At 40.5% G+C, this 13,512-nt stretch overlaps 1 protein-coding gene across 1 annotated transcript; it reads right to left on the bottom strand.

The window, feature by feature from the left end:
- Nucleotides 1-850: 850 nt before the first annotated feature.
- Nucleotides 851-6,999, bottom strand: LOC134211871 (large ribosomal subunit protein uL11). Its single transcript, XM_062689226.1, has 3 exons — nt 6,841-6,999; nt 6,577-6,650; nt 851-1,294 (listed from the first exon to the last, which is right to left on the bottom strand). The coding sequence occupies exons 1-3, from the start codon at nt 6,875-6,877 to the stop codon at nt 908-910; spliced, it is 498 nt and encodes a 165-aa protein (XP_062545210.1). The 5' UTR covers nt 6,878-6,999; the 3' UTR covers nt 851-907.
- Between the last annotated feature and the right edge of the window lie 6,513 nt (nt 7,000-13,512).

Here is a 13,512-nt window from a genome sequence, read left to right as displayed (position 1 = left end):
TTTGGCCGCCACGTGATGCATTCCGGCGGTGAATGCTTGGACAGCACGTGCTATTTGAACTTGAAGAAATTTTTCACATCTACGAGAGCCTTGGAAAATGGTTACGAAAGTTGTCATTTTGTTGCAAGGCACAATATAATAATTATTACTCTTCTGAGTTACTGCACTCTAATACGTAATTTTACGTTGATTTTGCGGTCGTGTCTCTGATTCAACATTCTACTTTTTTTACACGGTTGTGTTTTAGTCGAAGTCGATTATGACCTGAAGTCAATCACGAGAAAAATCAAAGAAAATTCAAGTGGAATTTTAAACCCTGTGAAAATAACAGATATTCAGGCTAGAACAAATTTTATTGAAAATCCTGTGTAATTTTTTGAACTGATATACGGTGGCCCACTGCTGCCATCTACTCGACTGATTGCGGCAGTACATACGGACGCAGCTGATTAACAACCGTCGAACATCTCCAATCGATTGCCAAACGGTCCCAATTTGAAAAAAAAAATGAATTAATGGTTGCGGATGTTTATACACGTATCGGATGCCAGCCTCTATATCTGTTATCTGTGGTACAATCCACTAAAAAGTTCAAAATAATTTTCTTAACATAAATAAGGTTAAAAAAATGTCCACGCTGGGGGTATCTAAAACTGATAAAAACCTGTCCACGTGGTATATGGACGGCCCCTTAGATGATTAATTTCATTGTTCAATAAACAAAAAGGGACAATGACTGCTACTTGGATGAATCTAGTTTTTTTTAAAGAGGGCAAATATTTCAACAATGCTTGAATGATTCCTTTTGATGTATTTGAAAATACTGTTCTTTCTATATAAAGTAAAGCGATCATTTAATAATAGTTTTTATTGAACCTTCCCTCATAACTCAATATAATTTTCACATTCATTCAGTTGGACACTCAATCGCTCCACTGTTGATGTCATCAATGACGTCATGTGGTGCACGTCCATCGATCGTGCAGCCGACACTGTGAGCCGTACCCAGCACTTCCTTGCAGGTACCAGACAGTTCACGGGCCATTGAGCGAGGTCGCATAACTCGGGCAATGCTGACGACTTCATCAAACGTAATGTTGCCATTGTGCTTGATGTTTTTGACCTTCTTACGATCACGTGGTGGTTCCTTCAGGGCCTTCACGATCAGCGAAGCAGCAGATGGGACAACCGAGATGGCAGCCTGTCGGTTCTGGATGGTCAAGCAGACGGTGATCTTCAAACCCTTCCAGTCTCCGGTAGCCTTGGCGATGTCGTCACCGATTTTCTTTGGGGACTGTATAAAATAAAAACGTTTAGATATTAGGCTTAGCATCGTTTAGTTATATCTTATATCTACACTGCCAATAATCGCATATTATCACAGTCAGCAGTACATATGATATATGAACTAATAAATAATAACTTTCCTTTTTTTAAGTGTTTGATAAACATTTTTTCACCGACAGTCTGACGGTAACATCCATATTAGCAAAATGCTGTAAATATTACATTCCATATATATAAGTAGACATACATTTATCATGTAAAAGTTATATGATCTTTAAGAGGATGCTCCACATATTCATCAACGTGAAAACCGCATTAAAATACAATTCAAACATGAAAATACACTTGAAAATGTAAATTTTCGCTGCATAGGCAAAATTATTATAAGATTTCAAGTTTATAATCAAGGTTTTGACACAAAACTGATTAAAATACAGATCCATTATACACCACAATAAAAAGATATATTAAAAATGAATATTGTGCACACATGTTTATATTGATACAAATCTGAATTTATCATAAAACTTTTTTTTTTCCCAAAACCAGTCTCTATGGGGCAATATGGGCATACCTGCATAGAACAAGATATCTGGCCTTAAAATGCGAACAAGTTCAAATTTCAGTATTCAAATACAAGAATATTATCATATATGTAAGATTCATTACGGAAAAATTACAACAGCGCATTACTGCGATAGAAACAGAAAAAATGACCATTGACCAATTGAAATGTGGCTGTTCAAACGGTGAAGAGTGGCAAATCAGTTCAGTCCGCTGTTGTGCAGTTTTTTCATTTTATTTAGTATAGAATACGCACAACTGTTGTAGGAATATCATATTCTTCCATATTATTACGATACTTTTTTCGCCTAAATAAAGGTTTTGGAAGGGTGGCCTATACTGCCCCAAATGGTGGCTCATATTGCCCCGTATAGTCGGGAACACACATCGAAATCAATACATTTTCAAAAGTGCATTCCAACAATTTCCAAACGCATTTTTCGTCATTCATCGACGTAATATGAAAGGTAACATTCTCTAGTATAAGTCAACTACATTTGAACGATGTTTTTTAGCTTTTCAGCGCTTTTCGGAACGATTTCCTTAGGTGGTCCATATTGCCCCGATCACCCCTATGGGGAGAGAAAATAGAAAAAAAAACCCAGATTAATCCACCTAGCGTTGGTAGTGCCTTTCTCGCATTTAGTTAGGACACCCACCTTATATGTGGTTTATATGGTCCGATGTACCATTTTCTTCATAACTTTGAAACGCAATGACCGATCGTTATAAAATTCAATAGTGATTAACAAGGCTTTGTCCCCTGTCGAATGAAACTTGTTGCGAGAAAATCGGTTTAGGATTACTATACGAAAAGTTGTCTAATGTTTTTATAGCTTTTGTGCACACACATACATACACACGGACCGACAGACATGTGCTCAGCTCGTCGAGCTGAATCGATTGGTATATAATACTATGGGTCTCCGAGGCTTCTATAAAAAGTTCGTTTTCAGAGTGAAATGATAGCCTTTCGGTACAACTTTGTTGTACGAGAAAGGCAAAAACCATGAGCTGACTGTCGTCTGCTTGGCGTGGCTGCTGCTACGGCTGCCGTGGTTTTGTTTTTCTATTATTGCATGGAAGAATGAATGGTAAAAAGAAATGTCAACCATTCTCGTCTCTGCCTACGTGTATTGAAAATCTTTGGATTGGCCTTCTTTACATACACGCGCTTTCTCGATACAAGACCTTTCCTTTCCTTCATTTGCACATAGGCCATTCTTTCGGTTTAGATGGCTACGCTTTAATAATTGATATTCTTATCAAAGATTTACTGCCTGTAATCGCATAACTGTCCCATATGGATAGGAAAATCAGCAAAGATGGGACAACTAAGTGGTTACAGACAGTTTAGGTTCTTTACAATTTCCCAAAAAACTGTCTGTTGAATCTTTTTCCCAGATAATATTTACTAATTCTGATAAGACCATTCCTCAGAACGTATTATTCCCCAAAAAGTGAAAGTAAAAGTAATTCTATTTTGTTGAATTTTTATCATTTTTTAAAAATCAAACGGTTGCTCGAGATAAGGCGAAACACGTGATGTGGCCTTTCTTTTAAATCACGGTGCAATGGGAAAGGGGAGACCATTCCTTCCTTTAAATATTGTTCGCGATAATTCAAGATAATTGATGCTGCCTTCTTTTAAACTGCGGTTAATCGCATATTTGCCCTATCTTTGCTGGGTTTCCTATTCATATATGGCAAATATACGATTCACGGCAGTAAAGCTCGCATTTTCTCGGTGCAATGCAAAAAGGGAGGAGATCATTTCTAGATTGCTTTGAGAATAGGTCGTATGTGCAAAAGAGAGGCTCTCTTTGTTCACGCTCTCTTTCGCTTGTACATAAGCTAGTTTTGCATATTTTGCCACATTTTCACTTCAGAACGCTAGACAAAACTATAATCTTTAGATATCTGCCAAGAAATCTGAAGTAAACTTTATTATAGATCTGTAATAATCGAAAGAGAATGGAGGCAAAGAGAGACTCTCTTTTGCACATACGACCTATTCTCAAAGCACTCTAGATTTCATGTTTTAATTTACGCGATTGGTCGGTGTAATGCGAAAGGGGATATCATTCCTTCTTTTATATCACGCGATTGCTTAGGATAATGCAAAAGAGTTGATGATGCCTTCTTTATAGTCAATATCAAGAAGTCTATGTTGAAGTCCAGCTTTAGGTTGCGTAAAGAATATGATTATTAAAAATAGGATCATTTTCATTGCGTATGCCAAACGAGGTAGCCTTCATTTGCCCGGTATATGGATTTTTTTGGATTGGCCTTCTTTATAGTAGGTATTAGGCTAAAACTGCGTTCTGCCTTCTTGAACTGTACACAAGACTTAAAGGCTGTATGAATTTTTGAACAATGTACAAGAAGGATGATTTCTATACATAGCATTCGTTCAATGACATATTTTCAAATGAATAAGTTGTTAATTGTAGATAAGTAGATAAGTATTACGCAACATTGTACTAATGTATCATATATGCCAATCTTTTATTTCAAAGGAAACAATTTGGCTAGCAAAATTTTCTTTTACATTATATCAAAACGTTAAAATTAAAATTATATATTAAAATAATAGTGCACTTAATGTTTCTGCGAAATGGGTGCATAAATCCACAATCGATACGTCGACATATCTACTTGAGCGAAATAAATCCAGGTTTATCAGCTGGCATCGGTTTTCGTAACTCGGTAGATGAAACGTATTCTGCCAAAGGTAGCCAACGAAACGCGAATAGAAAGCAACGACGTGGTACAAATTCGATCGCATCAGCACTGTTGTTGTTATAAGCTTAACTGCTGCTCCCCACACACGCAATCCAGCGCCATTTAATGAAAAAAGAAAATTTCCTGCTTACATCAGTGATGTTGGATTGCATGGGTGCTCACAAATTAGCCCACCAGCGACGTAAGATGCTCTTGATTACAAAAGCAGTTTCGCCCTTATAAAATGTTTGTGTCGATATGTCTGTGAAATTCTTTGCGTTTTGTATCGAAGAAATCGAAAGATTCGGTGTTTTTTTTTCAAAATGGATTATGCTGTTTTGCAAACAAATGATGCAATTGTGGAAATGTAAGAAACAAACTAATTTAAAAAACAGGCCAAATTCCAGTTAGAATGTAGGATCATTGAAAAAAAATCTCTTAATTCCATAGGGAGTGTATAGAGAACACACTGTTTATAGGCTATTTAGACTACGAGCTTTTTTAATTGATAAAAATGTTTCATGATGTCAAGAATCACACATGCTGGATTCAGTCTGGAGCCCTATCAAAGCGTTTGGATATAAAGGGTAGACTCCGTGTAACGTTGGTCCGTGCGTTATGCACTTCATCATCAATCATCTCCTCCCATATAGACCACTCGTTATCAACAATCTTCAAATGAGAAGGAATAGATTTCAAGCTGCTTCCATGGTCAAACACTCGTAACTGAGAAATTGACTCACTGGAACTTTAAATGCTTCGGTACTGACAATGCGACGATGGAATTTAATGCACCTTTCTGCACCTAAAGAGATTGTATGGCATGAATAAATCTCTGTGCTGCGGATGCCTTTATAATATTTTAGACTATTTGATTATAATTTGTCATTGTCCAGAAGATTGTTAAAATACACAAAAATCATCCGTATACCCCGTAGTGTGCACCTATTAATGCTGTCCAATGAGCAGCTCGAAGTTATACCCGTCCTGCTCGTTCTTTTTTGTCAACTAATGGACATGAGAGGAATGGGAATAACTTTGAGGTACTTGTATTTGTTTTCATTTAATAGAACGTTAGTCGTTATAGTCGGCACCCCTACGAACTTTTCGACGTTTCGCTCCAGTATTGACTACGGCTACGCGTAAGAAACTCGTACAAGCAGTAATCATTCCACTTTTTACGTATTGTGACGTGGTATACTATAATGGATTGTCTGCAGCCCTTAGAGAACAACTTAATCGCTGCTTCAAAGCTTCAATACAGTTCGTTTACAACATCCGCTGTAGAGAATCAACTGCAGCTGTGCGCGACGCTAGACTTGGACACGACTTGGCGAAAAACTACGTCAAGAGCCAGCTCATCGCTGGAGCATTCACCTAGAATGGACTACCACTAGCTTTGAAACAACAACCTACACTAAAAATCCCAAAATTTGCTATTCAAATTAGGGTTTGCATCAAGTGTTTTTGAACATTTTAAGTGTAGGTTGTTGTTTTACTTCGAGCTGTTCATTGGACAGCACAATAATTAACTTTGGAACAAAATAAAACTATATGCACAGAAAATGTATTGTCATTGTTTTAAATATAACACGACTCCAAAGTTTTGTATGAAAATGTTTGTAAATTTTCAATTTCCAAATGTAAATTTCCGTACAATTTCCTTGACCTGATAAAAGTGTAAACTGGTTCCCGTAAAAATAATAAATACAATTACAAAAAGTAGGTATGTAATTGAAAAACGAGTAGTTGAAAGCAAAGCACTGCCAACCCTGCCTTTCATTGGTTGTATCTAGAAACTGGATACTATCTATCTAGGCCTCTAGTTGTAGCTAAACATTATTTGTTTTGCGGTTATTCAGAGTCGTGGTTGGGCCTGACCCAGGTTTGGAACCAGAAACATTAGAGGAAGTCGTTCCTTTACATTTCAATTGAATTTGCATTCCACGTACTTTTCGCAGCTACATATTTTCTAACGAACATATTTGTAAACAAACTTACCAAACCAAGGGGACCAATCTTGGGGGCCAAAGACGAAGTGGCACCGACTTCTCCGCCGACACATCTTAGATAAACTGCAATTATCGAAACAATTTGATTAATTTCAACGCAAAACACTTTGATAAATTTATACGTGTGACCAAAGCTGTGACCGTAGACGGGTGTCAAGTGCGGGCGCGCACAGAAACCTTCAATTCACTGGCACTGAAATATCGCACGAAATTGGTCGAATTCCAGCAAAATCACAACGAATACTCAACGCACCGTGCTTAATCTCATTGGGGTCAAACTTTGGTGGCATCTTGGCGGATAGAACAGCAAGTTTTCAAGTAAAAACTACTTCACAACTTCACAAAAGTGTGTTCACACAATTGCAAAAGATGCCGGAAAGAGAGAAAAGAGATTCGTTTTGACAGACGTCGCGTTGATAGATCGACATCCGGTGACTGGCGGACCGTCGCTGTCAGAAAACAAGGCTGCCAACTAAATGATGGTACATGGATATGGTGTTGGCCAGGAATACACGAAGTAGCGAAGAGCATCATTATCGGTCGCGAGTATGGGGCCGTACACTTATTACGTAAGCAATTTTTTTTGGGTTTTTCGACCCCCCCTCCCCCCATGTAAGATTTTTTCCATACAAATGATTTTTTATTTATATGGCGCGTAAGATATTGACAGACTCCCCCTCTCCCCATAAGTGCTTACGTAATATGTGTACGGCCCCTATAGATAGTGGAATATATATTGTCGCGCTCTTCTCAAACGCTCAGTTCTTCGCGGTGGTAACGCGCAAGCAAAGATTGCGCAGCAGCGCGCCCATAAGCTTTTACACAGGGTGCGAGTCTGAACTGTTAAATTTAATAAGCCGCCGAATGGGGTTGCCATAGCTGAATAGCCGCCGTGTGTAAAGTAAATGGGCGCGCTCCGGCGCAATTCAACGGAGGTTGATTGAGATGATCACGATCTGAGTGTTTATCTTGGGATGCATAATAGATGAGCGAAGATAAATCCTCTGTCTCCAAACGAACTGTCAAACGTGTCTCCAAACGAGCATGACGTCACGATTTCAATGGAAACGTTAAGGGCTGTGACGTCATATGCGCGTGTACACGGGCAAAAAAATCGACTCAGCCATGCTTTCGCTCATCTATAGATTCTACTATCTATAGTCGCGAGCATTTTATTATAAATTCAGTAGAAAATCGAATTATAGCCGCTATTGAAATTGGATTTTTCTCACAATCCATACGTTAAACCTAATTTCGGAAGTAGTGCGCTGTATAGCACATCACCAAATGAAAACAGCGCACCACTTCCGAAGTTAGGTTTAACGTACGAATTGTGAGAAAAATCCAACTTTGTTAGCGGCTATAATTTGGATTTGCACTGAATTGATAATAATCACCCGCGCAGCGCTTTCATTTTAGTTTCGTCACTCGTTTCCGTATCGGTCACTATTTTCGGCTCTCAATTTTGTTGCTGTATTCCGTACCGGTGACGTTTGACAGTTGACAGTTCATCAAATAGCAGCGCTCTTATCGCGCTACCAAATTTGGTCACCTGTCAGTCGCGCTACTGTTATAGCAGCGCGTTTAGTAGCGACCGGTAAAGTGTCAAGTAATGATACTACGCTGCCAAACGGCTTAAACTCACCACCGGTAATCTTGCTCTTGATCTTGCTCTTATATTGCTAGTATTATTGTCGCGCTCTTCGCTTAGATCTTCGCGGTGGTAACGCGCAAGCAAAGATTGCGCAGCAGCGCGCTCATAAGCTTTTCCACAGGGTGCGAGTCTGGGCTGTTAGGATTTTATAAGCCGCCGAATGGAGTTGCCATAGTTGAATAGCCGCCGTGTGTAAAGTAAATGGGCGCACTTCGGCGCGATTCAACGGAGGCTGATTGAGATGATCATGATCCGAGTGTTTAGGGCCCATTCACAATTACATAACGTTTTTGGGGGTGGGAGGGTGTCTGTCCGAGCGTTACGGCCCATACAAATTTTAGAACCATTCCATACAAAAAACGTTACGAGGGGGTGGGTGGGGGTTGAAAATGGTCAATTTTAGCGTTATGTAATTTGTGAATGAACCCTTATCATGGGATGCATAATAAATATAAATTCAGTAGAAAACCGAATTATAGTCGCTATCAAAATGGGATTTTTCCTCATAATCCACACGTTAAACCTAATTTCGGAAGTGGTGCGCTGTATAGTACAGTAGACGTTCGATAACTGCAAGTCATTTAACTGCAATGCTTTTTAACTGCAATTCGATAGTTGCAACAGTTTTGCAGTTATCGGACCGCTAAACTTCAAACTGATGTCAGACTCAATGACAGCTGCATTGCGCTGCACATTTAGATGCACTTTGATTGCATCTGACGTCGATTGACAACCTTTTGACGTTTAGAATGCATTGCAGTTATCGAACGGCATTCGTTAACTGAAAAGTAAACATTTTGCAGTTATCGAACGGCTACTGTACATCTCTTATCAATTCTATACCAATTTTCATTTTCTGGTAGCATTTGACTACCAGATTTCACAATTTCAAACGTTCATATTTCATTTACCTGTACCTGAAAAACATCCTTATCATCAATTTGGAAGCAAGAAAACATATATTTCTGCTCTTGCTCCTGGTCTTCTGCTGACTTTTGATCGGATCCGATCCGAACTTGAGTAATTACTTAGCGAGCGAGGAGCTGCCCACTAGTGTATGTATAAAACGAACAGGGATTTTATTTAGTTTTAAAAATAAATATGTTTGATTCAAACATATTACCATTTTGGAAATAAACATGTATAAATATTTTTGAAGCAAAAGGATGAAATTTGTATCCGTGTAACTTATGATTAGCATAAGAGTTAATATTGAGGAAAAATATTTTGTTCATTATGGCGATGATGGATAAGTGAAAAGCATTTGTCGATCAACTAATTTCAACATCGGATGGCTAAGACGTTTAAAAAGCATTTTGTATATTATTTTGTATATTTTGTATATTTACACTGGATTTTGTTTTTACGCGATTAACATTTTCTCAATTTTCCACTCATCCTAAATGATTAACGTATATTAATTACCATGAGATTTTTCTTTGATTTATTCCGGATTTTTTGAAACATGTTGCGAAGAGTTTGGTGGCAAATTGAAGTCACACGATCAAAAATACGAGCGAAAAAAAATCGTGTAAAAACAAAATCCTGTGTATTGTCGCGCTTATCTTTTTCTAGAATGTTGCGGCGGTCTTACACTCGCAGGCTCGACTGCGAAGGTAAACGTCCACGTCCAGATAGCCGCCATGTTAAAAGATAGGCAGAATTTTCCCGCTCAAAACAAAAGCACGTGCTTTTCGCGAAATGACAGCAGTGTTCGATTGTATTAGTGAGAGGCAACCGGAGTCACTGAGTACATCGAGAGTGTTTATTATGGCAAGTGCATACGGTGGGTGAGATTTTCATTGACTCTGTTGTGTTAAAATGACCGATTTTTTATAGTAACATAACTTAACCGCCCTTTCCACATATTGTAAATTAGTGAAATACCATTTATCGTATTGTTGAAACAATCTGGGGTAGTGTAGGCGTATTGTTGCGATAGATGTTTCGTACTGTTGTACAAGTATTGTTTGGAATGGTTTTTAATTATATAGGTAGGATACAGTAATGAAATAGTCCAGAACTATGCGGGTTGTGCTGAGCTCACAATTCCTAATCCAGAAGGACAACAAAGATTCTTTTATTAGATTTTAATAGAATATGATAATATTAACATTACATACCTCTTTGATAAGCCAAACCGTCAGTATCACACACGTCACATACAACATTTTCAAACAACTAACTGATTGCAACTATGATACACTTCTTTTTACGCATTTTTGAATTTCATCCGCATACCATGAAAAGCGTGAAAACTACTCCCATGCTAATAACACAGACAAACAGACATAACACATTGAACATTTACTCATCAAATTCATCGTCGTTCAAACACTAACGACATCTGTTGATTTCAGTTAGTTGGGCAAATCACAAACTAGATGGCGGTAGTGAGCAAACGTCAAACTCGAGGAAAAACGATGCGCGCGCCACGATTGATCGATTGGCCAACTAATGATTTTTTGAATTGAACAGTAAATCAGTGAACGATGGAAATTTGACGAGTGTTATGTCTGTTTGTCTGTGCTAATAACTAGAAGTTCGCATAATCTGACGTAGGCAATATTGTCGCGCTCTTCTCAAACGCTCAGTTCTTCGCGGTGGTAACGCGCAAGCAAAGATTGCGCAGCAGCGCGCCCATAAGCTTTTACAAAGGGTGCGAGTCTGAACTGTTAAATTTAATAAGCCGCCGAATGGGGTTGCCATAGCTGAATAGCCGCCGTGTGTAAAGTAAATGGGCGCGCTCCGGCGCAATTCAACGGAGGTTGATTGAGATGATCACGATCTGAGTGTTTATCTTGGGATGCATAATATTCTCAGAAGTGATTGAAAAGTACTCTTAAAATATGTATTCCAGTATTACCGTTCACGGAACCGCGAAACAATTCACTTTATGGTTCCTTTAGCCCCAAACGCAATACAACGGAACGGCGACGGAAACGGCAAATTTGACAGAAAATATATGGGCTAACTGTCAAATTTTCCGTTTCCGTCGCCGTTCCGTTGAATTGCGTTTGGGGCTTTTCACTCAAATCCACCCTTGCGTGGAAGAAGCCAAAAATAACAGCACACGTTGGGTCGATGCAGCTGTTTATAAAATCATTCATAAGAGAGAGTAAGAAAACTACCTAAAAATGAGTTAAAAATTTGAACTTCGTCAAAGTTGAGCTCTTTAAACTTTTTTTAGGTTCTTTATTTTTTCCGGGTAGGAATTAATTCAATTAGTTAATTCAATAGAGGTATTGTCTATCCGAAATAAAGTTAGAAAGCTTTTTATACCGAAGTTGGATTTTTCTCCAGATACAGGCAATTTTCCCAACTTCGGAAGCAGTGCGCTGGATGCGCCTAAAGATGGGCTAAGCAACGCATCAATTAGTTTGACAGATAAAACTTCGGGCGGGCAGCAGGGACTATGTCCAAGGGCTTGACGATCCCTCCCCAGGCCATCTGCGAGTTGTGGGGCTTGCCTAGGATGTGGTGGGGTTTGACAGTGGGCCCTGTTAAACCTCTATAAAAAGCTGCATGTATCCGCAAGTAGGCTCCACCAAAGCGACCGTGTGCCGCTCAAAGCGCACAAGCCCAAGTCCTGGTGTTAGGTGGGACGCTAAACAGCCCTGACACGACGGCCCTCCGACGAGACAGGAGGTTTGCGCAGGCCCAATAAGCCGCCTAGAAAACCAATCATTACAAACAATATAAGAGATAATGCGACTCGATATAATCGGCAAAGACCTAGGCGACGAATACAGGATCACGATTGGAAGCTTGGAACATGGAATTGCAAGTCGCTAGGTTTCGCAGGTTGCGACAGGATGATCTACGATGAATTACATCCCCGCAACTTCGACGTCGTGGCGCTGCAGGAGATTTGCTGGACAGGACAGAAAGTGTGGAAAAGCGGGCATCGAGCGGCTACCTTCTACCAAAGCTGTGGCACCACCAACGAGCTGGGAACCGGCTTCATAGTGCTGGGTAAGATGCGCCAACGCGTGATTGGGTGGCAGCCAATCAACGCAAGGATGTGCAAGCTGAGGATTAAAGGCCGTTTCTTCAACTATAGCATCATCAACGTGCACTGCCCACATGAAGGAAGACCCGACGACGAGAAAGAAGCGTTCTACGCACAGCTGGAGCAGACATACGATGGATGCCCACTGCGGGACGTCAAAATCGTCATCGGTGACATGAACGCACAGGTAGGAAGGGAGGAAATGTATAGACCGGTCATCGGACCGGATAGTCTGCACACCGTATCGAATGACAACGGCCAACGATGCATAAACTTCGCAGCCTCCCGCGGAATGGTAGTCCGAAGCACCTTCTTTCCCCGCAAAAATATCCACAAGGCCACATGGAGATCACCTAACCAAGAAACGGAAAACCAAATAGACCACGTTCTAATCGACGGTAAATTCTTCTCCGACATCACGAACGTCCGCACTTACCGCAGTGCGAATATTTAATCCGACCACTACCTCGTTGCAGTATGCCTGCGCTCAAAACTCTCGACGGTGTACAACACGCGTCGAAGTCAGACGCCGCGGCTTAACATTGGGCGGCTACAAGACGGTAGACTAGCCCAAGAATACGCGCAGCAGCTGGAAGTGGCACTTCCAACGGAAGAGCAGCTAGGCGCAGCGTCTCTTGAAGATGGCTGGAGAGATATTCGATCCGCCATTGGTAGCACCGCAACCGCTGTACTTGGCACGGTGCCCCCGGATCAGAGAAACGACTGGTATGACGACGAATGTGAGCAGTTAGTGGAAGAGAAGAATGCAGCATGGACGAGATTGCTACAACACCGCACGAGGGCGAACGAGGCACGATATAAACAGGCGCGGAATAGACAAAACTCGATTTTCCGGAGGAAAAAGCGCCAGCAGGAAGATCGAGACCGTGAAGAAACGGAGCAACTGTACCGCGCTAATAACACACGAAAGTTCTATGAGAAGTTAAACCGTTCACGTAAGGGCCACGTGCCACAGCCCGATATGTGTAAGGACATAAACGGGAACCTTCTTACGAACGAGCGTGAGGTGATCCAAAGGTGGCGGCAGCACTACGAAGAACACCAGAATGGCGATGTGGCAGACGAAGATGGCGGTATGGTGATGGACCTGGGAGAACGCGCGCAGGACATAATTCTACCGGCTCCGGATCTCCAGGAAATCCAGGAGGAGATTGGCCGACTCAAGAACAACAAAGCCCCTGGGGTTGACCAACTACCAGGAGAGCTATTTAAACACGGTGGTGAGGCACTGGCTAGAG

This window comes from Armigeres subalbatus, chromosome 2, assembly GCF_024139115.2.
Source record: "Armigeres subalbatus isolate Guangzhou_Male chromosome 2, GZ_Asu_2, whole genome shotgun sequence".
Classification (NCBI taxonomy): Eukaryota; Metazoa; Arthropoda; class Insecta; order Diptera; family Culicidae; genus Armigeres; species Armigeres subalbatus.
This window is presented reverse-complemented; position numbering and strand designations above follow the sequence as displayed.